The following is a 25,541-nucleotide window of genomic DNA, read 5'->3' as shown; positions in this document are numbered from 1 at the left end:
TAGATTGATGCAAAATAAAATTTTATTAAGGTAAATGTAGTGACAACATTTGGTCACATTTAACAGGGAGTAAGAGTGAGATAAACATCTTCTTTCACAGTCTCCATACTACAGAAATTATACCTGTGAAGAAAAACATGAATGTTTGAGTGTACACATGTCTACTTTAACAGTACTTTGTCAGATTTGTTAGGGTTAAATACAATTTTTATGCTGTTCTATTGTCTATTGTATTAATGGAGGAGACAAAAAGAATGTTTTGGAAATGACTTTTTTGATTTCAAAGCATTTCAGTTAATAATGGCCTTGCAATGTACTTAGTTTCAGGGATAGGGATCTTCTTCTACCGCAAAAATAAAAAGCTGCTTGAGGAACATAATTTATGCTTCTTTTCTATTCTCTAAAGCCCAGTTTTTTCAAACTCTGGTTCCTGACTCCATATAGGCTCTTATAACTGAATGTGGGATAGTGAAATTTGATTTGCTATTAGTAAGTATTTTATTTGCATACCTATTTTATATATCTATATATTCAGGGTCATGTAAAAAACTTCTCCATGGAAAAATGAAAAGTGAAAAAAGTTTAAGAAATCCTGCTCTGCAGTACCTAGAGCAATGTTGACCATATGGTAAGTCTCAGCAAATGAAAGTGGCTTATTTTACCCAATGATATTATATATAAATCTTCTCTTGTTCCTGTTCTTGTTTCTTCTAACTCCCTTGTAAGCTTTCTCTTTCATTCCACTTTCCAACTTTTTGATGCACAATTTTTTCATATACTTTTTTACAATTTACATTCTCCTTAACTCTGAGAAAATTGGTTCTTAATCCTCTCAAAGGACACTAATAGTCTTCTGATGACCAAATCCAACAATTTTTTTCTCAGTTTTTATTTTTTTTAACCTCTCCATATTTTTCCCATTATTGGCCCACCTCCTGGCTCTTAAAAGCTTCTCTTCCTCTTTGCCTCCACCATTAAGGTATCCCAATTAGGATATACTAATTGTGATCTCTTAATTAGATCCTCTTTCCTTTCTAGCTATTTCTCTGTCTCTTTTGGTGACTCCTCTCTTCCTTTTGCTTTATGATGATAAAGAAATCCCAAAATTCAGTCTTCACAGCGTCTGCTACCTTTTCTTTAGATTTTGCATTGAGGTCATCTGGCATGGCAAGGCTTTTTGCTAACTTTGGAAGCAGAAGGATCTATTTATCCATGCATTTTAGCTTTTCAATTCTGGGTGAATTGCTTAAACTCTTATAACCTCAGTTTTCTCATTTCTAAAAATTCTAAAATTTCTAAAATGAAAACAATGACATCACAGGTTGCTTTGGGGCTCAAATACAAAGTGCTTTAGACATTTAATTTTTTAAATTTAATTTAATTTTTAATTTAAATTCAAAATTTAGAAATTTAAAATTATGAATATTGGCTATATTAATAACATTTCAACATTTGCAAAATGATTTTAAATACATTATCTTGTTTAAGGCTCACAACAATCTCATTAGGTAATTAATACCATCCATAGTTTAGAAATAAGAAAACTGAAGGTTGGAAAGGTTAAATGACTTGGTGATTCTTATACAACTAATTAGCAACAGTAGGATTTGAATTAGGACCAAAAGTGGCCCCATAATGCATAAAACACAGACTTGGAGTCAGGAGGACACATCTTTGCAAGTCCAAATCCACTCTTACTAGCTATATGACCCTGGTCAAATAATTTAACTCTGTTTGCCTCAGTTTCTTCATCTATAAAATGAGCTGGAGAAGGAAATGGCAAACCATTCCAGCATCTTTGCCAAGAAAACCCTAAATGGAGTCATGAAGAGTCAGGCACAATTGAAACGGATGGACAACAACAAGGATTGAATCTATGTCTTCCTGATTCTATTTATTATTTTGTCTGATTTATTATTTTCTTTCCACTGCTTCCTTCTACCTTTCACTTCTGTATCAATAATTCCTCTTTAATAGTTTTACATTTATTATATTTTAATAAATTTCCCTTTTCTCTATTTTACAGTACATAGTGAATAGCTTTGTCTTCAAGGACTTTATCATGGATATAAGCCTCATCTTCCTAGCTAGAGGTCAAGAATAATAATTCTCCAGAGAACATAACACATTATTGCTCTAACAAGAGTGGGTACCTATTAAGTGCTTGACTGATACATTTTAAGGTATCTATCAGTCATTTTTTGCTTGGAGACAGGGTATAATAAGGACAAGTATTTTCAAAAATCTTTTTGCCTTAATCATTATAGATTTTCTGTGAGCAAATTTTCATTGTAAATGTTTATCTTTCCAAGTATTCTTAAGTTCATATTAATAATCATACATACTCTTTGCCATCAACTGTTTGCACGATGATCTTTGAGGCTCCCACTTTGGGAAAGGTTGGATTGACCACATTATTATTCCACAGAAATTTAACTTTCTCCAGTTTTCCAACATTGATCTCTACATCAATCTCATTAGAATGAGTAGTCTGTGGTTTGAGTACTCCCCTGGAAAAATAAGAAAAGAGATATTCACAGTTATAGACTAATACTCTAAAGACCTTAGAGTGAAATTATATTCTTTATTACTTAGGGCTATCAGTTCATTTTTCAACTGAATTACCAAGTAAATATAGAAAATGGAAAGCTAGTTGTATTTTGATGATGTTAAGATGTAAAAAGACACTTGATTTCTTAAAATCCAAACTATGTCTAATCCGAAGAAGTCTGGTGAGATGTAATAATAATAATAATAATTGCTTGCATTTATATAGTACCTACTATGTACCAGGCACTGTGCTAAGCATCTTACAAATATTGATCTCCTTTGTCTCCCTAACCCCCCAAAACAACTCTGGGATGTAAGTGGCATCATTATCTCCATTGTACAGATGTGTAAATTGAGGCTTAATGATTTTGTCAAGGTTGGTCATACAGCTAGCAAATATCTAAGATTGGATTTGAGTTCAGGTCTTTTTGCCTCCAGATCCAGGAAATCTATTCATTGTGGCACCTAGTGGCTTCTAAGTCAAAATTTTGAAATGTGAGTTACAAAAATTCAAATTTCTATTTTGCTTTAAGACTCATATAACAGTTTCTTCAGAACAAGCATTGTTGTTGTAAAATAAATGTAAAACTAAATTTTATAGATGAAGAAACTGAAGTTCATAGAATTATACAAAGTCAGACATTTATTAAGCACAAGAGATGAGATCGGAACCCCAGTCTCCTGAATATCTGTCTTCAATATAATTACCCCAATATCACTTTGACTTTCATTTATTATTTCAAATTCACATTAAAGATTCATAAATAATGACTTTCTTATTGTCCTTTTTACAAGAAGAATAACTACAGAGTTGGTAAACTGGCCCCCTCATTAGAAAAGAAAATCTGTTTTACTAAAACATAATAAAACTAAACAGTAGCATTGGAAACAAGACCAAAAAACCCGGCATATATCCACAGTTAATTTTAATATTTCATTCATTTTGTGGAGGAATTTTAAAATCTATTTATTAATAGTCTAAATGTCTATAAAACTATATGTTTTGGGAAGGATCTTCCTTACAATAACTTGGTGATTAGAGACTTAATAAAAAAAGGAAACTGAGTCTCAAAGAGTGTAAGTGGCATGTTTAAGGTTATATAATAAATGTCAGAACAGGACCTCAAGACTAGATTTTGTAATTTAAAGTTCAATGCTTTTTCTAACATCTAGCTTCATTATTCTAGTCACCTAGTTATCTTTCATTTGTGATACAAATCTTATAGTAGATGGACACAAAATTTTAGACCTGACTGCTCATCTACCTAAGTGATTCAATTCCTCCACAATACACCTGACATGATCAGCCAGTCTTTCCTTGAAGTTTCAATTGATTAACCCAATTAATCCAAACCATACCTGATACTTCCTCCACATTCCAAGCATCTTCCCATCTGTTGGCACTTCTCACAGTGCCAAGCCTAGAATAGGCACTCATTAAATGCAAGTTCTTGGTTGTTAGATAATTTTTCCAGGTAGAAATTCTAAATTTCTTTCATTGTACTGTGAATTGTTGTTTGTCCTTCTACTTTTTCTTTTTACTTAAGTTTTTTTTATTATTTTCAAAACATAAGCATAATTTTCAACATTCACCTTTGCAAAACCAAAATTTTCCCCTCTCTTCCTCCCACCTCCTCCCCTAATCCAATATAGGTTAAACATATGCAATTCTTCTATACCTACTCCCACAATCATCATGCTGCACAAGAAAAAACAGATTAAAAAAGGAAAAAAATGAGAAAGAAAACAAAATGCAAGCAAATAACAAAAAGGTGAAAATGCTATGTTGTGATCCACACTGAGTTCTCACAGTATTCTCTCTGGATGCAGATGTCTCTTTCCACAAAACTATTGGAACTGGCTTGAATCATCTCCTTGTTGAAAAGAGCCATATCTGTCAGAATTGATCATCATATAATCTTGTTGTGTAAATTGTTCTCCTGGTTCTACTCACTTAACTAAGCATCAGTTCATGTAAGTCTTTCTGAAATAATCCTTTTTATAGATTCATATGATATAATTTATTCAGCCATTCCCCAACTGATGAGCATCCATTTAGTTTCCAGTTTCTTGCCACTACAAAAAGGGCTGCTAGAAACATGTTTGTTCATGTGGGCACTTTTCCCTTTTTCAAGATCTCTTTGGGATATAAGCCCAGTAGAGACACTGCTGGATCACAGGGTATACACAGTTTTATAGCCCTTTGGGCATAGTTCCAAATCGCTCTCCAGAATGGTTGGATCAGTTCACAACTCCAACAACAATGCATTAGTGTCCCAGTTTTCCCACATCCCCTCCAACATTTATTATGATTTTTTTCCTGTCATCTTAGCCAGTCTGAGAAGTTTGGCTTTGCAGAAGCCAACTGTGAGAAGTTACCTCACAGTTGTCTTAATTTGCATTTCTCTGATCAATACTGATTTAAAGCATTTTTTCATATGACTAGAAATAGTTTTAATTTCTTCATCTGAAAATTATCTCTTCATATCCTTTGATCATTTATCAATTGGAGAATGGCTTGTATTCTTATAAATTTGAGTCAATTATCTACATATTTCAGAAAGGAGATCTTTATCAGAACCCTTGGATATAAAGATTCCAACCTCCCCATCCCACACCATATTCTGCTTTCCTTCTAATTTTGTCTGCGCTGGTTTTGTTTGTATAAAATCTTTTTAAGTTAATATAATTAAAATTATTCATTTTATATTCCATAATGTACTCTAGTACTTCTTTGGCCTTCCTTCTCAACATTTTTGGAAAGTAGACTATCCTTTGTTCCTCTAACTTACTTATAGTATTACTATGTCTAAATCATGAACCTATTTCTACCTTCTCTTAGTATAAGGTGTTAGATATGGATCAATGCCCAGTTTCTGCCATACTAATTTCTAATTTTCCCAAAAATTTTTGTTAAATAGTGAGTTCTTGTCTTTGAAGCTGGGGTCTTTGGGTTTATCAAACATTAGATTACTATAGTCATTAACTATTGTGTTCTATGAACCTAACCTATTCCACTGATCAACTGCTCTATTTCTTAGCTAGTAATAAATAGTTTTGATGACTGCTGCTTTATAATATGGTTTTAAATTTGATACAGCTAGACTACCTTCATTTGCATTTTTTCATCAATTGCCTTGAAATTCTTGATCTTTTGTTCTTCCAGATGAACTTTGTTATTATTTTTTCTAGCTCTGTAAAATAATTTCTTGGGAGTTTGATTGGTATGGCACCCTAAATAAGAAGATTAATTTAGGCAGAATTGTCATTTTTATTATATTAGTTCAGCACACCCATGAGCATTTGATATTTTTCCAATTGTGTCCTTCATTCTTGAAGAAAACATGATATCAAGGAAGGGATGCCATGACAAGTAAGGAAATTGGACTTAAGTGAGGGAGGGCTGTGCAAAGTAACCTGCCTCACTTTCACTTCCTATGTATATATATATATATATATATATATATATATATATATATATATATATATATATATATATATATATATATATATGTATATGTATATATAATCAGGATAGTCCTGGATGCAATGGGAGACTTGCATTGTGAGTAAGAATTGTTTTAATCTATGTACTTGCAACTAATAAGTAATTAGGTTAGAACATAGTGCTTTAAAAAACTTGTTTGATTGATTCTATCCATTGTTTCTAATTCTCACCATCAACAAAGCAGGATAAGTATAATTTCTCTTCCAAGTCATAACCTTTCAAATGCTTGGAGATAACTGTATCTTTCTTACCTTTCTCACTCTGAACCTTTCTTTGGCCTTTTAACTATCCTGTTCTACTTGTGTATACTCTCTATCTAATCATTATACCCATGATATGATGCCAGAACTGAATACCAGATATTCCAAATATTTTCTGCCTAGCATTAAGCATTGCAAGACTATTACCTTATTCCTGAATATTCAAGAGCATTTGTATTATTATATATTGAATAATAAAATGTATCACAATATATGAAACTTACTTAAAGATGCTGTATTGTCTGGTGTTTCCTTTGTCTCCATACAAAGCAACTTTTACTCCACCAGTCACTGTTCTTCCAGACAGAGTGATAGTCACCTTGTATCTCCATCCTCAAGAGAAACAGGAAGATATCTTAATAGATAGACATGGAAGCTAAATAGACCAAAGCTTTGTTTCCATAACATATATGTATATTTATGTAGAACTGTAGATCTCTATCGGTATATACTCAGATCAAAATGCATAAGAAGACAATAAGAAATACTTCATAGTTTATTCTGTGAGACTATTGAATAAAACAAATGTATTGACTTCTAAGAAATTATTTAAAAAGAAGAAAATTTAACAAGAAAAAGAAATCAGTTTTCCTATCTTGAAATAACTTTAGATATGTACATTTAATGTAAAATGGTCAAGTCTTTCATGTATCAGTGCATAAACCTATGGAAAAACTGAATAACCAGTTTCCTTTTAAAAATAAATCTATTACATGGAGGTCTCAATTGTACAGTGCAATGAATTATAGAAACTTCATTGTTGGATTGAGCCAGTCATTGTAATTCAGACTGAATATGTATTCTTGTCCCTCTCTTTAAACCTGCTTCATGTAAGTGCATGTAGTTACCTTGGTTTTATTTTTAGAAGTTATTCTCCTACCTTCATAAAAGAAAATATTGATCAGACTATAGGAAATATATTTGGAACCTTAACAAATTTCTTTGTTATGAGTAAGAAATAATAAACGGATGAAGTTATTTATAAATTAAATAAGCCTTTTTGTGAGAAATCCCGTGTCTCAACATCTGTGTATTAGAATACATCTTATCTCACCCTCCTGCACCTTATATAGGCTCTTTAATATAACATTATATAAACAATTTTTTGAATGAATGAATGGGTAGCCTGAAATAACTCAAATAATGGAAGGTTCTATGGTTTCTGCAATGTAGAGAACTCCCAGTATAAGAATTCCTTCCACCAATGGCAATTTGCTTATTGTTTAGAAGGCAAGATCTAGAAAGCTGCATGAGTCACAAAAAAAATTAGGTGACTTGTTCAGGATTACATAGCCAGTTAGTGTTCCAATTTAGGATTTGAACTCAAATCTTCCTGATTCCAGATCCAGTTTCTTACTGAATAGGTCATGCTATCTCTGAAATAAGAAAAGTGATAAAATAAGAAGTTGTGGAAAGCTGGATCAGCCTATGCAAGATACTTGAATTTGCATAGCTATTGTTGACATAATCTCAAAGACAGACAAGCTTCCATCACTATTATCTGTTGTTTAATACAAATTAAATGAACTAAAAAAAGACAATATTTCTGGAATTACTCAGTTATAGATATCAATTAGTCACATCATTCAATGACCTTAATGGACTGGCTCTTTTTTATCCAGGTTATAACAGATATATTATTGGAGGGATATCAAACTGATTTTTGGAAAATTTTCAGTCACTCAAATGCTCAAGAGCAGCTGTGACATCTCAAGTGATAGGTGAACTATTGATATTAGACTTTATATAGGTTTTAAAGATTGGGAGAAGCCAAATATCAACTTACTAGCAAAGTCACTTGCATCTCCAGTGTTCAAAAAGAATTTTTGTTCCCCTTGACTTGTTTTCCCAGCATATTTATCAGCATAATGACCCATCTGGGGGCAACCTTTTTCTGGACAGGGGAAGCACTTTTGCTAAAGAGAAAAAAAATGGTTTATCAGAAGAGTTTCTTTCTTTGTGGTTCACTTTTGTGGTTGAACATCTATAACTTCCAAACATCCTATTTTGATGAGGAAAATTATTTTTTTAAATAAAACCTGACATGAAAATTTGACCTATTAAAACATTACAATCATCTATTTCTTTGCAAATGCTAAAGAGAAAAAATGGGTTCGTTTGTCAGAAGAGTTTGTCTCTTTGTAGTTGGACATCCATAACTTCCAAACATCCCATTTTGATGAGGAAAATTATTTTAAAAAATAAAACCTGACATAAAAATTTGATGCATTAAAACATTAAAATCACCTATTTCTTTGAACTAAAAATAGGTATGTAGAATCAGACTAATTCCTTATATGCATTTTACAATCACAGGACTATGTAACCATAATCCTATGTCATTATTTTTGGTACAAGAAAAGAATAATAAAGTTCCATATTTAAGAAATCACATAATGTAATGGAGATCACTCGTGAGATTTAATTCTAATTCTGAATCTTTTTACTAACCGTGCAGCCTTAGAATAACCACATGTCCCCACTCTAAATCGATTTCCTCACTTTTGAAAATGAAGAACTTGGTCTAGAGGTTTCTTTCTTTAAGTATCCCTTCCAAGGAATTATGGTAAATACAATGTTAGGTTCTTGAAACCAGGAACTGTTTCATTTTTGTCTTTATATCTGTAGTAGTTTTAGAAGATCCTTAGTTAATTGAATTTGTTTGTTGAATTGAATTAAGAAGTAAGAATGTTTACTCAATCTTTGATCCAGACCCAATAGTACTATTGACTGACATGGACACTTTGGTTTTCTCTGTTTATAATCAGGTTTGTTTTGTTCCTCCTTACTGCTTGCTTGGTATCACTACCATGATCCCGGCTCCTATGGATTCTCTACATTGATGCTGGACTTTGTCCCTAAATCTCTTTGACTAAACCCATTACAACTCGAAATTCCTGAGTTCAACTGATGTACCATCTTCAACCAACTTAATAGCAGATATAGGCATGCTCTTAATATGCCTGACAATTTGGTTTAGACTCTTCAAAACAGTATTACTCTTACAAAAGCATTTCTTGGCATACTATTAAATTAGATTAGTTAAAAACAAAATAAAGAGTTGAGCAATATCATGGTTGTGTAGATGAACAATTGAGATGATTTGAGGTCCCATGTTGTAATGCATTATGAATTTTCCTACAATATGGTTGTTATCATTTTCTCATTCCTACAATTTTTGGGATTAAACATCATCTTTATTTTCATTGTATTCCTCTCTAGCTCAAAAATTTTTGATGGCTCCTCATCAGAAGAAAGTTAAGGTAGGGACAGCTAGGTGGTGCAGGGCACCAGCCTTGAAGTTCAAATCTGGTCTCAGACTCTTAATATTTCCTGTCTGTGTGACCTTAGGCAAGTCACTTAACCCCAATTGCCTCAGGGGGAAAAAAGTTGAGGTACAAAATTTTCTGCCGAGCATACATGTTTTTATTTATCTATTCAATCTTATCTCCTATTTCTCAATCTTGCTCCTTTACTTCAATTAATTGAGTTCCTCATTATTTTTCAAATGACTTTAACATTCCAATTATCAAACTTTTTTTTTAATGTGATCTCTCACCTAGAATATTTTGTCCTCTCCTTTCCTCTTAACTAAATCCCACTCATTTTTCAACTAATCCATTTTTCAAGTCCCAACTCCTCCCTGAAGCTTTCTTTAGTTACTATGATCCCTATTAATTGTCCTCTTCTCTGAAATCTTATCAGCTGTACCACTCATTTTCATACCTGCATTATTACTATCCCATATTTGTATTTCTGTCTCCCCATCTAAGCCTTTAATAGATACTCTATTCCTATATTTTGAAGTGAGTCAAAATTAATAAATCATGGACTTGTGATTGTGTGATTCCATGACATCCATTGACCTAGACAGAAGAATAACTTACAGTTGTAAAAGCCTTATAGTTAACACAGGGGAATGCAGTGAAACCATCAGGCTCCAGGATGCTATCAGCATAGTATTTGTAGCTCCTCAAGTGATTACAAGCCACAAAGTCCCGAGTACCTGGGAACAAAAGTTCTGGTTATACTTAACAGACTAACATAAAAGAGATTAAATTTGTACATTCTTCAAGGAAAATATCCCAACCAGGATAAAACTAATGAGGACTCTAGAATCAGCCCCAGATTTTATAGTCATCATTCTTGGACATAAATTATAAATTGGATTTCATGATAAAATTTATGCCTTGTGTTTACTATAGTAAAATCTACAGAGGACTGAAATTCAAGTAATCACCCCAAAGGATTTGTTTTAACAATATATTTACAATTGCAAATAATTTTATTTTTTGAAATTTTAAAATAGTGTATCACCAAAAAGAACATCAAATATGAATAAAATCAACTAAACTTGCTTAATATTTAATTTAATAAATGTCAGTACATAAAATACCATAGCAACTTCTCAGTCATTTTCTTTGAGTCTCAGAACTTGCTTCTTATTCATGTTTCCTCATATATAATCTTGGTAGTGCCTATGCCATTTTTATAATGCTGCCTTTCTTTTTCCATAATTTAATAAAGATCTTCCCAGATTTCTTTGCCTTCATACCTACATATTGGTCATAATGGCATTACAGAATTTCATTCTTTACTGAATGAACAATATAGTTAATCATTTCCTTATTACTGAACATTTATATTGTTCTTTGAACAGATAGCTTTTTTGTTTTTGTTTTTGAGATTGTTTTCAGGCTATGAATAGTAGTTTAGCATACTGGTTTGAGAAAAAGACTTTAAAGTCAAGGAAGATTTAGGATCAAGTTTTACCTTTGATACATATTGATTTTGTTACCCTGGGCAAGCCATTGAAACTCTCATTGCTCTAGAGGGCAATTTTCTATGATTATATATTGCAGAGTAGATGTGATGATCTGCATCTGGTAGAGAAAGTTTGCTCACTCAGGAATTCTCTATGTAAATGAAATTATGTCCCTATTCTTTATAGGATATATTTGTAATTGTCGATTATATATTGATTATAATTATGAGATTTTACAAGTCATTTAGATGCAGCTTGGCAAAATTTTGAAATACTTATAATCTAATTAAATGGTTAGATTTTTTTTTTGTAAAACTATAAAATTTTAATTATGATCACAATTTTTATGTATATGTTTTTAATTAAGAAAATTATCAAATAATACTTCAAGACACAGAGAAGTAAATATATTCATGATTTTTTTCTCTGCCACTCTAAGCCATAATGAAAAAAATAAGTTTAACTTTGGCAGTATAAAGAAACAAGAAACTATGTTCTCTTATGCAAATAACAACAAAACCTAATGCAAAGTTCTGTATTGGTAGGTAAAATAAAACACATAGTGTTTTTTTTTTTACCCACAGCCAAAGATATTGGATAATTTTTCTTCAGTGATTATTATTTTCCAAATGGGCTTACCGGCCCAGATGCCATCTATGTCCACAATCTGTGAGAGGATGTTCTTCTTACATCCAGGCATTTCCTTTCCTCCATTTGGAAAGAAATCGAGATGACCAACTAGTTCAGTTGTTCCAAAACCTGAAGCAATTGGGGAAGGACAAGAAAATCAAAACTTATGGCTCTAGAGTTAACAATCACTTTGGTAACAAAATGTGCCAAAATTGACTATAGGGAAAATATTGGAACACAGTGAATGAAGCCTCACCCAAATTAGGGATCAAAGGAGCTGAATCAGTGTGAATCACATCAACAAACAGAGCATCACTAGCATCCAGCCTAACTTCTTCTGGGGCACCTTCAAAAGAAGACTCTGCAGGATCCAATCCTAAAAGAAATATTTATATATACATCTAGTTAATTCAATCCATCTCAATAAAACAAACACAGTGCCTACTATGTCAGATTCAAACATTAACACAAACATTTCTGCCTTCAAGGAGTTTTATTTTAGCTATATATAAATTTATGGGTTTGTGAGTGGGACAGGTATAAGAAAGGGTAAATATCTATAATCACATTACCATACTTGATGGGGGAGAGGGCTTAATGGTATGAATGGCCCTAAAGGAAAGGAAATAAAATATATTTATATTTGACTTTGTGCTTCATTGCTAGATTTTGTCTATTCATCAAATTTAACCTGATGAATAAATATTGTGAATTTCTAAAATAAAATATGAGAATAAATTTTATATTTTCCTCTTTTATGTTATTATCATCTCTTTTGGAGGAAGAAAGGAATGATTTTTTGTCTTTCAGATTCCTTTTCTTTTCAGCAAGAGCCTTAATGAGCTGCAATCTGAAAATTATCTCAAAGTAGCTGAGGAGTTTACAAATGATCCCTTTTAATGAAGATGCAATTCTTATTCAATGAAGATGCATCATGTAATGTGCCTTTATAACAGGCTGGGGAAAGGATGCAATATGAAGTTGTTTCTCTAAGCTACAGTTGATATGATAATGCTTTACATCTTAAAATGCTTGCTTTATAGGAATTTATTAGTTGGCTTTTCCTCTCTTTCATTTTAGATTTCATAGTAAACTCCAATTTAATAAGCATTTATTCAGCATCTATTATATTTAAGGCACTATTCTAGGCATTGAGGATGCAAAGGTAAAATGAAAATCCAAAAAAGGAAGTTAAAAGTGGATGGATTACATTCCAAGATGCACATCCAAGTACATGGAATACATTTCACCAAGCCTTCATAGCCTAGACTGAAATTCATGGAATGAGAGTTTCTAAATTAGAAAGAAATATGGTGATTATTAACCTGTTTCCCTCATTTGACAGCTGAAGAAACTGAGGCACAGGAAAGGAAAGATTTGTGTGTTATTATAGGAAACATGTTGATTAGGAGTCAGAAAAGCTAGGTTTGGACTCCTGGAATATGGCAAAAACTAATTAATTTTACCAAGGCTCAGGTACTTTACTTATGTAATAGAGGTAATAACAACAAATACTACTTCCCTCACACAATTATTTTGAATTTTGTAAACCTTAAGGTGTCATAGAAGTTAGAGTTATTATTATTGTCACAAACAGATCGCTGTAAAAAAGCAAAGTCAATATTTGAATCCAAGTCTTTTGATTCTTATTTAGTGTTGTTTTGTGGTCACAATATCTTGGCTTTTGTGTTCACCATGTTAGCAGTGCTATCAGGGAGCAAAATATCTTTGCTTTATACCCTTCTTCAGAGGCTACCAGCAATTTTGACACCGAACAGGAAACCTGAAATAAACTTTAGAAGACTAATTCAGTTAAGGAGAAGGGAAAGGAGAAAAAATGAAACTGTCACAGGCAAAGACAACTCTTTGGTCACTGCAAAGGTATTCTTCATACTACTCTGGGTCTTGGAAGAAGATTAGCTTAGAATAATTACTCAGATGAGAAAATGGGGAGAAGTAATCTTTGATAAATTTCTATGTCCTGAGATGAAGCACTCCCACTGTGCTTCCCCTCCCCATCTCATTAAAAAATACATTATTTCCTTTAAATATTCTTTTCAAATTTTGAGTTCCAAATTCTCTCCATCTTTCTTACCCTCTCCCCCACCCACTGAGAAAGCAAGCAATATGATATTAATCATACATGTGAAATCATGCGAAATGAGTTTCCATATTAGCCATATTTCCTGAAGAAAATCCAAATAGGAAAGCAAGAACATTATACTTTAATTTATAATGGTTCTCTCTCTAGAAGTGAATAATAATTTTTGATCATGAGCCCTTTGCCCTTGTTTTGGATCATTTTAGCCAAATCTTTCACATTGATCATGATTTTAATATTGCTATCACTGTGCACAATAATCTCCTAGTTCTTCTCACTTCATTTTTCATTAGTTCATATAGATCTTTTTTTCTGAAACATTCCCCCTTGTCATTTCTCACAACATACTAATACTTCATCATAATCATATACCACAACTTATTTAGCCGTATCCCAATTTATGAGAATCCTCTTAATTTCCAATTCTTTGCCATCACAAAAGATCTCCTATAGATATTTTTGTACATTTATACACTACTTATTTTCCTTTGATCTTTTGGGATACAGATCTACTAGAGGCATTGTTGGCTCAAAGGGTAGGTACAGTTTTATAGCCCTTTGGTTATATTTCCAAATTGTTCTCAAAAATGGTTGGACTAGTTCACTACTCCATGCCTATTTTTCTCCTCATCTCTTCTAGCATTTGTTAATTCTAATATATGTGAGGTGGAATCTCAGAATTGTTTTAATTTTATTTTCTTCAATTAATAATGATTTAGAACATTTTTTCATATTACTATAGATAGTCCTAATTTCTTTTACAGAAAACTGTAAGTCTCAGATTTCTTTTGACCATTTATCAATTTGGGAAAGGATCTCATTTTTATAAATTTGACTCAGTTCTATAGCCTGAATATATTTGAGAAATGAAAACTTTTATCAAAGAAATTTTCTATGCAATTTTTTGATATTACTTTGTTCTCTGTGTACTTTTTAGCAAAATGTATTTTCTCTGATTAGCTCTTTTAATTAGGTCTATTTTTGCTTATGCTTTGCCTGAGATCATGATTGGTACCCACTGCTTTTTTTTTAAGTTTAGCTGAAGCACTTTACATTCTCCTCTAGCTCTTTATTCTAATTCTGTGTATCTTTCTGTTCCAAGTGTTTCTCTGGTAAATAACATATTTTGAGTTCTGATTTCTAATCCATTCTGCTGCTTCCTTTTTATGGTGAGCCCATTCATATTCACAGTTATGATTAATGTTTTTCCCACCATTTTGTTATATTTCATCTGTTCCTCTCTTTTAATTTTGTCCTTCCTCAAAAGTCTATTTTGCTTCTATACCCTACCTTAATCTGCCCTGAATTTTATTATCCATGCCCCCACTTTCTTTCGCCCCTTTTCTCTCCTATTTTTCCCTATTGGCTAAGTTATAGTTTTATACACAACTTAGTGTGTGCATGCGTGTGTATAAATTATATATACATATGTGTGTATATATCATTATTATTTCCTCTTTGGATCAATTCCAATGAGATTGAGATTCATGCATTGCCTGCCATCACACCTCTCCATTTCCCCTTTCTTATAAAAGATCTTCCTTGTGTACCTTTTTTATGTGGGGGAAATGTCCCCATGCTATCTCTCCCTTTCCTTTTCTTTCAGTGTATCTCTCTTTCTCATGGCCTCATTTTGGGGGGGAGATTATTCTACAAAATCATTTCACATTCATGATCTCTATCTTTGTAAACTCCTTTGAATTGCTCTAATAATGATAGAATTCTTGAGTTAAATGTATCATCTTTCCATGTAGGAATGCAAACAATTTAACTTAATTGAGACCCTTATTATTGGGTTCTTTCATCTTTACCTTTTTATATTTCCCTTAAGTCTTGTGTTGAACATCAGATTTTCTATTCAGTTCTGGTATTTTCATCAGGACTGCTTGAAGGTTCTCCACTTCATTAATTGTACATTTTTTTCTCTTGAAAGATTATACTCAGTTTTGCTGGATAGGTTATTCTTGGTTATCATCCTAGCTCCTTGACCTTCAGGAATATCATATTGAAAGTCCTCTATTTTAAACTATTAAATATCATGTAATTCCGACTGTAGTTCCACAATATCTAAATTGTTTCTTTCTGGCTGCTTCAAGTATTTTCTTTTTGACCATAAGCTCTGGAATTTATCTGTAATATTCCTAGGAGTTTTCATTTTGGGATCTCTTTCAGGAAGTTGTTGGTGGATTCTTTCAGTCTCTGTTTTGCTTTCTGTACCTTAAGATATTGAGGCAGTTTTCTTGATAATTTCTTGAAATATGATAAATAGACTCTTTTTTATCATGGCTTTCAGATAACCCAATAATTTTAAAATTATCTCTTCTCAGTTCATTTTCTAGATGAATTGTTTTTCCAATGAGATGTTTTACATTTTCTTCTATTTTTTCATTCTTTTGATTTGATTTTATTGTTGCTTGATGTCTTGTGGAATTATTAGCTTCGACCTGTCTAATTATAATTTTTAAGTAGTTATTTTCTTCAGTGAATTTTTTGTATCTCTTTTATCATTAGAACAATTTGGTTTTTTTAAGGTATTATGTTCTACATATTTTTTTTTCTCTTTAACTAAGCTGTTAATTCTCTTTTCATAATTATCTTGCATTATTCTCATGTCCTTTCTCAATTTTTTTCTCCCCTACTCTTCTCTCTTTTAAAAAACTCTTCCAAGAGTTCTTGTTGGGCTCATGTCCAATTAGCATTTTTTTGAGGCTTTGATTATTGTTACATTATTTTTAATGAGTTTGTGCCTTTTTCTTCCCTGCCATTGTAGTAGCTTTTTATGATCAAATTATTTTGTTGTTGTTTGCTAATTTTTATAGTCTGTTTTTTGACTTTGAATTTTATGTTAAAGGTAGACAGGTACTATTTCAAGCTACTGACTTTATCGTGGTGCTGTTTTCAGAGTTAGGTCTTGTGATCTGCAAGTTTTTGGTCCTTCCAAGGTGGAGGTATCCTGAGAGCACTGCTCTCCTAATCTGCACTCCACACAGGAGGGACTCCTGGTAGCCTGTAGCAACAAGCATTAGAACTCTCTTTGTCTTGGAACTATGACCAGGGCCCTTTCTCCCTTCTGACTGATCCCCAGAACTCCTCTCTGCTCTGCCCCAGAAATGTGTATGCATAATAGAATTTCCAACAAGTGCTTGCTGTAGCCAGTGCCAATAAAGGGTCCCCTGCAATTTCTTTCTAACCACTTGACTGATCCCCTTACTATTTCTGAGCCTAGAATTCCCAATGCTGCTGGTGTCCAAAAAGTTTTCTACTGACCTCCTAAGATTTTTTTTTTTAGGCTGGAAAAATGTCTCACTTTGACCATTTTCTTGGCTCTGCTGCTCCAGAATTTGATTTGAGGTGTGATTTTAAAGTTGTTTGGAGGGAAACGTTGAGAGAGTTCAGCTGAGTTGCTGCTAATCTTCCATTTTTGTTCTATCTCCCTCTCTCTACTATCTCACTTTTCTAAAATATCTCCTGTAATACTAGGGACTTGATCCATTCCAATCACAATGGTATTAATTTAAGTTTGTTTTGCTTATTCTTTTATGAAAATCAGCTCCTGAAAGCATAACAAATTGTGGGGGAAAGAGATATAGCAGCATAATGGAAAATCTGAGACTTTCATGGACTCACAGGAGACAATACAAAATTTATATTGAAATGAGAAAAGAGACAGAGTAAAGAAGAAAGGGTAAATAAAGAAGTTATGAAAGCCACACGTATTTATAAGGAACAAACATTTTAAAATTTGTGGTTCCCTAAAATATTTATTCTTTACATAATCTACTTAGTCAAAAGTAAAAGAAACAATTCTCTTTGAAAAATAAAGTGGCATTTAAGTTGTCCAGTGACCTTTGCAGTGCTTTATGATGAACCAGGGCAATATCACCAGTCCCACCTACCTGTAATTCTGCTCAGACCAGGTATCCTTCGCCCAGCCTCTCCAGCTGCATGAGCTCCTATACTGTGGCCAATGATGTGGACTTTAGAAGGTGGATACTGATAGTTGGTCTAGTGGAAAAACACATTTTCAAAAAAATGAACTCATCAGGTTCCTGCCCATGTTGATTACAGAAATATTCCCCATCTTTGGCAATGGGAACTATTTGTCAGGGATGCTATGATTTCATGGCTGTATGCCCTTGGACTTCTGCAAGGTCCCCCTGATACAAACTATGACTTTGACTTGCTCTGGGGCTGTTTGGCCAATGGCCAGAACTGGTTAAAACCAGTGATTTCTCCTTATGGTCTCATTTCTCTGGATGAAGCCCGTTCATTTTTGTAATAAAACATAATGAATCTTGGGCCTTTGTGTGCCCTTTTGCTGTGAAAGAGAACATTTGGTATCTATAGACATAGGAGATTGTGGTCAATTAAATCACAAAAATAAGAACCTAGGGGTAGAAAGAAGTCACTGAAGTGATTCTGACATGATATGGCAGGGACAAAAGAAATTCTCAACCCCACTAAGTAAAGGGCACAACACTATTCATCTCTATTTGATTTATTCCTTTTTAGAATTCTTTGGCAAAGTCTATTTGGAATGGCAACAATAGAGTTGTTGTTTAGCAGTTTTCAATTTTATCTGACTTTTCATAATCCCTTTGGGGGTTTTCTTGACAAAGACACTGGAGTGATTTGTAATTTCCTTCTCCAGTTCATTTTGCAGCTGAGGAAACTAAGGCTAATAGGTTCAATGACTGGCCCAGGGTTATGCAACGTATATCTGATGCCAAATTTGAACTTGGATCTTCTTGACAGCAGGCTCAGCATGCTGAGTCATCTAGCTACATATTCAGTATAATACTGTGTTTATTAAACACCTCCTATGGGCAAGGCATGGCTCTATCAAGTAGGATTATAAAACCTAAAAGCAAAACAATCTCTTCCCTCAAGTAGCTTATATTCTGTTGTAGAGACACAACAGCTAAGATCTGGTTTACACAAAATAATGAATGCTGCACACTGAATGAATACCTTTCTACTTACCGAAAGAACTTTAATCATTTTAGCAACTTCAGCCCCTACAACACGGATGTTGTTTGCAGCCTGGGAATAAGTAGTCTGGGAGCCTCCTTTCCAGTCTACACAGATGCAGTTCACCTCTTCCACTTGAAACATATTCTAGGGTTGGGATATAAAACGAACAATCCTTATGAAGAAGTATTAGTGCAAAGGTCATTCAGTTTTCTTACTGAAAACCCAAAGCCAGACAAGAGCCATTAAATGTTGTTAGACAACATCCCAGGGCAACTCTTATATACAGGGAATGGGAATCTTCCACCCAGCTTGAAGGACATTTCCTTTGTAAATTTTTAAATGAACAGGCTTTTATCATTGTAGTTATAGTAATTAATAAGTAGCAATATCTCATGTGGAAACATATTCTGTGAAAGTTCTTATATCTAGTAGAATTGAATAGGTCCAGCACAGAATACATTATTTCACAAGAAATACTTCTCCAGAGATATCCGAGGAATTGATGGGTCCTCAGTAGTCCTACTTCATAAGACATCCAACCTCCCAAGGTTAAAATGGGGCATATTTCCCCCCAAAAATCAATTTAGCATCATTCTTTGCAAATATATATGATACTCATATGTGCTATTCTATCATACCAGGGAAATAAAAGCACTGATGTACGTGAAGGAGCTGGAGAATCTCATCTATCACACCATATAAATAGCACACTTGTTTCACTGGGATGGGAGCAGGTACAAAAAGATGAATCACTGGAAAAAAACTATGTCCTTAGATTTAAGATCTTTGATTTTATGCACATGTAACTTTCCTGGTTCCACTACCTATTTCAGGGATGGATAGAGTTATTAATGGATTTGAGGAAGGTAACATTATTGAACTGACTGTTTAGAAAGCAGAAAAAGGTCCTGAATCAAGGGCCTTTACATTACATTACATTACAAAGGACATTACATTACATTACAAGGACATTACATTACATTACAAAAAAAAAGTTATTTATATCTTAGGAATACTTTCTCTTTTTGCTGCTTCCTCTTGCAATTAACATGTTTGTTATGCTTATGTGATGGTTTATGCCATAGAATTTTACTAGATTGTATCCTCTTTCTTTTAGCCCCTCATCACTCATAAAATCAACAGTTTTTGGTTTCCTCTCATTCAAATGACAGTGTAAATATCCCCCTTATTGTAACAAGAACTGCCCCAAATGGTGAAAAATAATGATTATATTATTCTTCAACATAAGTAGAACTCATAAGACAGAAATTAAAATTGTTTATAAAGAAAATGACTTCCTTGAATAAAAATGATTTTCACTGATGATAGACACAGAAAACACAGAGCTTATTCTACTTTGCATTTCAAGCTTCTGAAGGAAGATCAATACAATGAGAAAATAATCACCATAATAACAAATCATATTAATATAACATTTTGAGGTGGAAAAACTTGCATGGCCAAAAAAAAAAAAAAAAACCACTTTTTATTTGTTTTATGTGATCCTGAAAACATATCAGCAAATTTATTTTGGATAAAGTAAATAATTTTAAATGCAAGAAGAAACTTACTATTTAAAGAAAATTTGAACTACATAATCTTGTCAAGTGAATAATCACATGCCCTCCTCCCAAAGTATGTTTTTGTTATCATTTCCTATTTGCCTGTGTTTACATAGTCAATATGGAGCAGAGGCATTATTTGAACCCGTCTTCCTGACTGTTTATTTCTTAACATACCTCTAATACACACACATACACACACACACACATACACACACACAATCAAATATTATAAATTGTATAGTAAATATTTCTGAATATTCATTCGGTTATATATGCAATACAAATTCTTAACATTCTAAAATTCCTAACCTCCTCCCCAAAACAATCTTTTTTGTAAATTTGAATTGTCACTTGACTGTCATTTAAAAGAACTGTCTATTTAAAGCTTCTCTCTCTCTCTCTCTCTCTCTCTCTCTCTCTCTCTCTCCACACACACATATATACATATATATAGTTCATTTTCAAATATTATATACTATATTATATATATATATATATATATATTTGATACAAATCAGATATATGTGTGTATACACACACACCACACATACACACATAGATGTAGAATTTCTTTGGAAACTAACTAGAGTGACTTGAATATATAGGTTAAGGGAATACAGAAAAGGATCTGCCTTATACCTTGCACATGTCTAACAACCAGTTTTCTTCTCCTTTGTCTATGTAGCCATGGATAATGAAACGAGTCTTCCGGTCTGTTTTGAAATTTGAATCCTCAATGGTGGATGGTTCTGATGATTGCAGTGTCTGTGATTTAAAAAAAAAAAAAAGTAGCAGATATTATTTTTGGTCTTAAACAATTTGTGATCATTTACTTCATTTCCCTTTAAGAAGAAAGAAAGAACTATTTTATAGATAGAAAGAAACATCAATTTTTTAGTGGTAGTCTTCAATATGAGTAAAGTCAGTTCAATTAAATAAGTACTTATGGGAAATGAAATAAATAATAAATGCCTACTGTGTGCTAGGCATTGTGATAAATTTTTTACAAATGTTATCTCATTTGATCCTCACAAAAACCTTGAGAGATATTATTAGCCTCATTTTATGGTTGAGAAAATTGAGGTAGACAGGAATTAGTGGTTCACCCAGGTTCTCACAGCTACTAAGTGTTTGAGGCTGGATTTGAATTCATGTCTCCCAGACTTTAGATCTGCCATTCTAATCCACTGTGCCACCTATCTAACTATATTGTAAAAAAGACTGTACTAAACTGAACATGGGAGGAAGATGTAATATTTATATAAAATAGAGTTCCTGTTATCAAAGAGTTTATTGTCTGGGGGATGACATAATACAGAAAATTATAATATACAATAATACTGCATTTGGAAGCAGAAAAAGAATATCATCAGAGGTCTGGAGTAGAGTGTAACCAAGAGGACAGGAGAGAGATCAGAAGATCATATAGTGAGGACTACAATGGACTTCAGATTCAACTCCTTCATTTTGCAGATGAGGAATATCAGAGATTACATAAATTATGCAAGTCATATAGGTGGTAATGGTGGGCATTAATATTCCATGTAGTCAAATCAAGGGACTATACCCCATAAAGCCTTTCTCAGTCCTTCACTCTTTCTGTCAGGCCACATTGTATTTATGTGAAACTGATCTCCCCCTTTTAGATTAGGGAAATGTCAATTCATTGTGTCAGCAAAAATTTACATAGGCTATGATCAATGGCACCCCTTTGTCATTTCAGTGAAGGGAAGAAAACAGTTGGTGAGAGAAGGGAATATATCTAGGGAAGCAAGCAGCTATCAATGTTGAAGGAGAGATAGGAAAAAAAGGACATCATTTCCTGTCTTCTAGGCTACAATTTGTGGGTGCTATCAGAACTCTGGAACCTGGATTCTCTGATTTCTGACCCACAAATCTGAAGATATGTTCTAGAATTATGGGTATCCACTTTTAATTTCTATGTACATAGTTCTCAGACTATTCATTTTGTCCTATTTTTCTCCTAATCTCATCTTTCATGATTTATTGGATATCTCAAAATGGAAGTCCCATGGATATCTTAAATTTGGAATGTTCAAAACTAAACTTACCATATTCTCCCCAAAACCCTTTGTTTTTAACTCTGTTCCTATCACTGTCAAGGGTAACACCATTTTTCTGGTCAGCCAGTCTCACAACTTAGGTATCCTCTCCAGTACTTCAGTCTCCCTCACTCCCTCATATCCAATCTGTTGCCAAGACCTATTGATTCTACTTTAGCAACATCTTTTGTACATATCCCTCTCTGTCCCCTGACATTTCCACTCCCCTGTGCTGCCCTTCTCACCTCACACCTGTCTATTGCAATAGTCTTCAGTTAGTCTTCCAGGGTCACATCAATCCTCACTTCAGTGTTTCTTTCATTCAGCTATCAAATTGATTTCTCTAAAGCAAAGGTCTGACTATATTACTCTACTATACAATAAACTCCAGTAACTCCCTAATACTTCTAGGATCAAATATAAAATTCTATTTGTCTTTTAAAATCCTATTTAAATTAGCTACTTTCATCCTTTCTAATCTTCTTCTTATTCCCATGTTCTCTGTAATCCAGTGACGTTGCTATTTCTATAATAATAGTGATAACAAAATGAAAATAACAACCAGTATCCACAGAGCAATTGTCCAGTGGTATATGAATATAAATGAAAATGCTATTATGATCTCCCTTTTACAGAAGAGGGAAACTGAGGCAGGCTTGTTCAGTTAAGTGAATTACCTGGGGTTATAAATTCTTTAGGCATCAAAGTTTAACTTAGAGTTTCCTGATTTCAGGTCCCAGCAGTCTTTCCACTGATTCCCCTTTACTGAACTAGTTATCCCTTCTATAAAACACTCTATAGCATAAAGTCTTTGAATTTGCACTGAATGTTCTTCATACCCCCAAAGCTCTCTTTCTTGGCTTTCATGATTTTCTTCAAGTCTCAGTTAGAATCCTGCCTTTTGTAATAAGTCTTTCCTAGTTTCCCATAATGCTAATATATTCTCTCTATAATTATCTCAAATTATTACACATATTCTTTGTTTATACATAGCTTCTTTATTTATTGTCTCCCCATTTTACTAAGTTTCTTGAGGGACTGTTTCTGACTTTATATTTCCAATGGTTTGAACAGTTCCTGGCATAGAGTAGGTGCTTATTAATTGTTTATTGAGTGACTGGTCCTTGGACAAATGTGAAGACAGAAAAATCTATGGTGCTGGACTAATATCATTTAACGAATGTTTATTAGATTGTATCGAGTTTTGCCTTTCATTATATTCCCAGCACTTAGCATAGTGCCTAGGACACAGATCTCTTGTACTATACTGACATACCCTTTGAGGACCTCAATTTACTCCACAGCACACTGAAGCATCAAAGAAGCACTTTGATGACATAAAAGAATGATAATCATAATATGAAATTTGTCCTTATTTTATTACAGTTTTATCTTTTCATTATTTGCCCAAAGGATAGCTTCCAGGAAATTCAAATTAAGTTATTAACTCTATTGGATGAAGCACATTTAAAATTAAAATAACCATAGATCTTACTTGAAAGAAGTTTGGATTTTCATTTGTGTAGAGCAGAAAGCGGGTGTTGATCTTTTCTGGGCTCCAGGGTAAAACTTTAAGTGGTCTTATTATGGTTCCACCCCAAGGTTCATCATCCGGAAAGCATCCAAGTTCATCATAGCAGATTTCCTTTCCTATAATAAGTAAATTTAAAATTAAGTCTTAAATATTTAAAGAGAAAAGTTTTTTTGTGTGTCTGTGTAACTGTTGGATGGGATTGGACTCTCTAGAAGCTGGAGTCAATTCCTGGCAAAATGATGAAAAACTCTCCTTTCCTTTCTTTTGTCTTCAAAACCATAGCCCAAGACATCATCTAATTATGGACATGTCAAATATAAATGGAAGTAGTAAGCATTGAAGAAGGCAGGGTGATTAAAAATAGTAAAAGAAAATTACTATTACTAAAAAAAACAAAAAAAAGTTCATTTCCTGAAATCACTTCTTACAGTGCTGTCTACCCTATCCAGCATAGAGTCAGCTAGCATAATACAATTCTGCTCTGGTGGCAGTAAGACATATGGTATTGAAGCTGAGGCTATTCTGGTCAAAACTTGCTTGGTTTAAATTATTGTCTAAATTATTGTTTCTTACCTGAGACTGTGCCCAGGAGCAGAAGAGTGACAGTCCAAAGCCCCAACATCTAAACCAATCAAGAAATATTCAATTGAGTTTCATTAGAAAGTTTATCATAAAAATACAGGAATTCATAACAATTTCAATATCTTAATAATAATAATCTGCACATGACAAGACAAAGATTCTTGAATTTTTTTCCCCAACAGCTACGTAAAAAAAAACAAAAAACAAAAAAAACAACTTACCATGGTAGAATATTCAGGGCCTTTGTACCAATAGGATCAAATGCCAAAGTCCTTTTATACCTGGATTTTATCATTTGGACACAATTTCATGGGAAAAAAAACATCATGGAGATAGACTACAATGTGTGTATTTCACATTTTAATCTCTACAAATACACAAGACAAGGTTAATAATAGTGGCCAAAGTTTTCCATGAAGTTCAACTGTGGGAAAGCAAAGGGTGTTTTATTAATATGGGAAAAGTATGGAACTTTGAGTAAAGGTATTGTTGATAAAATGTACCCTGCTTTCAGTCTAAGCATGATAATAATCCTAATTGTTTAGTACTTTCTGTGATATGAAAGAAAAATTATCACTGAAATAGTACATTTAAATAGGTGTGCTATGGGAATTCTAAAATTCAGGTGGCTTTTATGGATCACTCTATGGTACTTTGCAACTCAGGAAAACTGAGAATCTTCCCATTTCAGGAATTGAATGGAACTTCAATGGCAGCATGCCCAAATTATACCTGAAAGTGAATTCCTTTTATAACATACTTGACATGTCAGCTTTGGTTTGATAATATCCAAGGGGAGATTGTATATAGCCTATGATATTTCAAAGTAGCCCCATTCTGTTCTTAGATAATTCTAATTCTATAGTAGTCCCTCTACATTAAGTCTCTGTATCATTTCTACTCATTGATTCTAGATTTGTTTCCTGGGCACGTGCTGCACTAATCCAATTCTTTTACTCAAATACTAGAAGACAAATATCATATATAATCCTCTCCTCCCCAGGGCTTC

At 33.1% G+C, this 25,541-nt stretch overlaps 1 protein-coding gene across 1 annotated transcript; it reads right to left on the bottom strand.

Moving 5' to 3' along the window:
• Positions 1-24,811, bottom strand: PNLIPRP1 (pancreatic lipase related protein 1). The gene is made up of 13 exons (XM_031955921.1): positions 24,754-24,811; positions 24,524-24,572; positions 23,912-24,066; positions 20,993-21,118; positions 18,798-18,932; positions 17,711-17,819; positions 11,970-12,089; positions 11,723-11,842; positions 10,206-10,324; positions 8,105-8,234; positions 6,543-6,651; positions 2,346-2,510; positions 1-123 (listed from the first exon to the last, which is right to left on the bottom strand). Exons 1-13 carry the CDS (start codon positions 24,754-24,756, stop codon positions 60-62), a joined length of 1,404 nt encoding a protein of 467 aa, XP_031811781.1. The 5' UTR covers positions 24,757-24,811; the 3' UTR covers positions 1-59.
• Positions 24,812-25,541: the final 730 nt, after the last annotated feature.

Source organism: Sarcophilus harrisii, chromosome 2 (genome assembly GCF_902635505.1).
Source record: "Sarcophilus harrisii chromosome 2, mSarHar1.11, whole genome shotgun sequence".
Taxonomy (NCBI): Eukaryota; Metazoa; Chordata; class Mammalia; order Dasyuromorphia; family Dasyuridae; genus Sarcophilus; species Sarcophilus harrisii.
This window is presented reverse-complemented; position numbering and strand designations above follow the sequence as displayed.

Coding starts and splice junctions, on each gene's coding strand:
- PNLIPRP1 (XM_031955921.1), bottom strand. Junction 10,325..11,722: donor CATAGATGGCATCTGGGCCG/GTAAGCCCATTT, acceptor TTTTGTTCCCAG/GTACTCGGGACTTTGTGGCT. Junction 6,652..8,104: donor AGATGCAAGTGACTTTGCTA/GTAAGTTGATAT, acceptor GTTTCTCTTGAG/GATGGAGATACAAGGTGACT.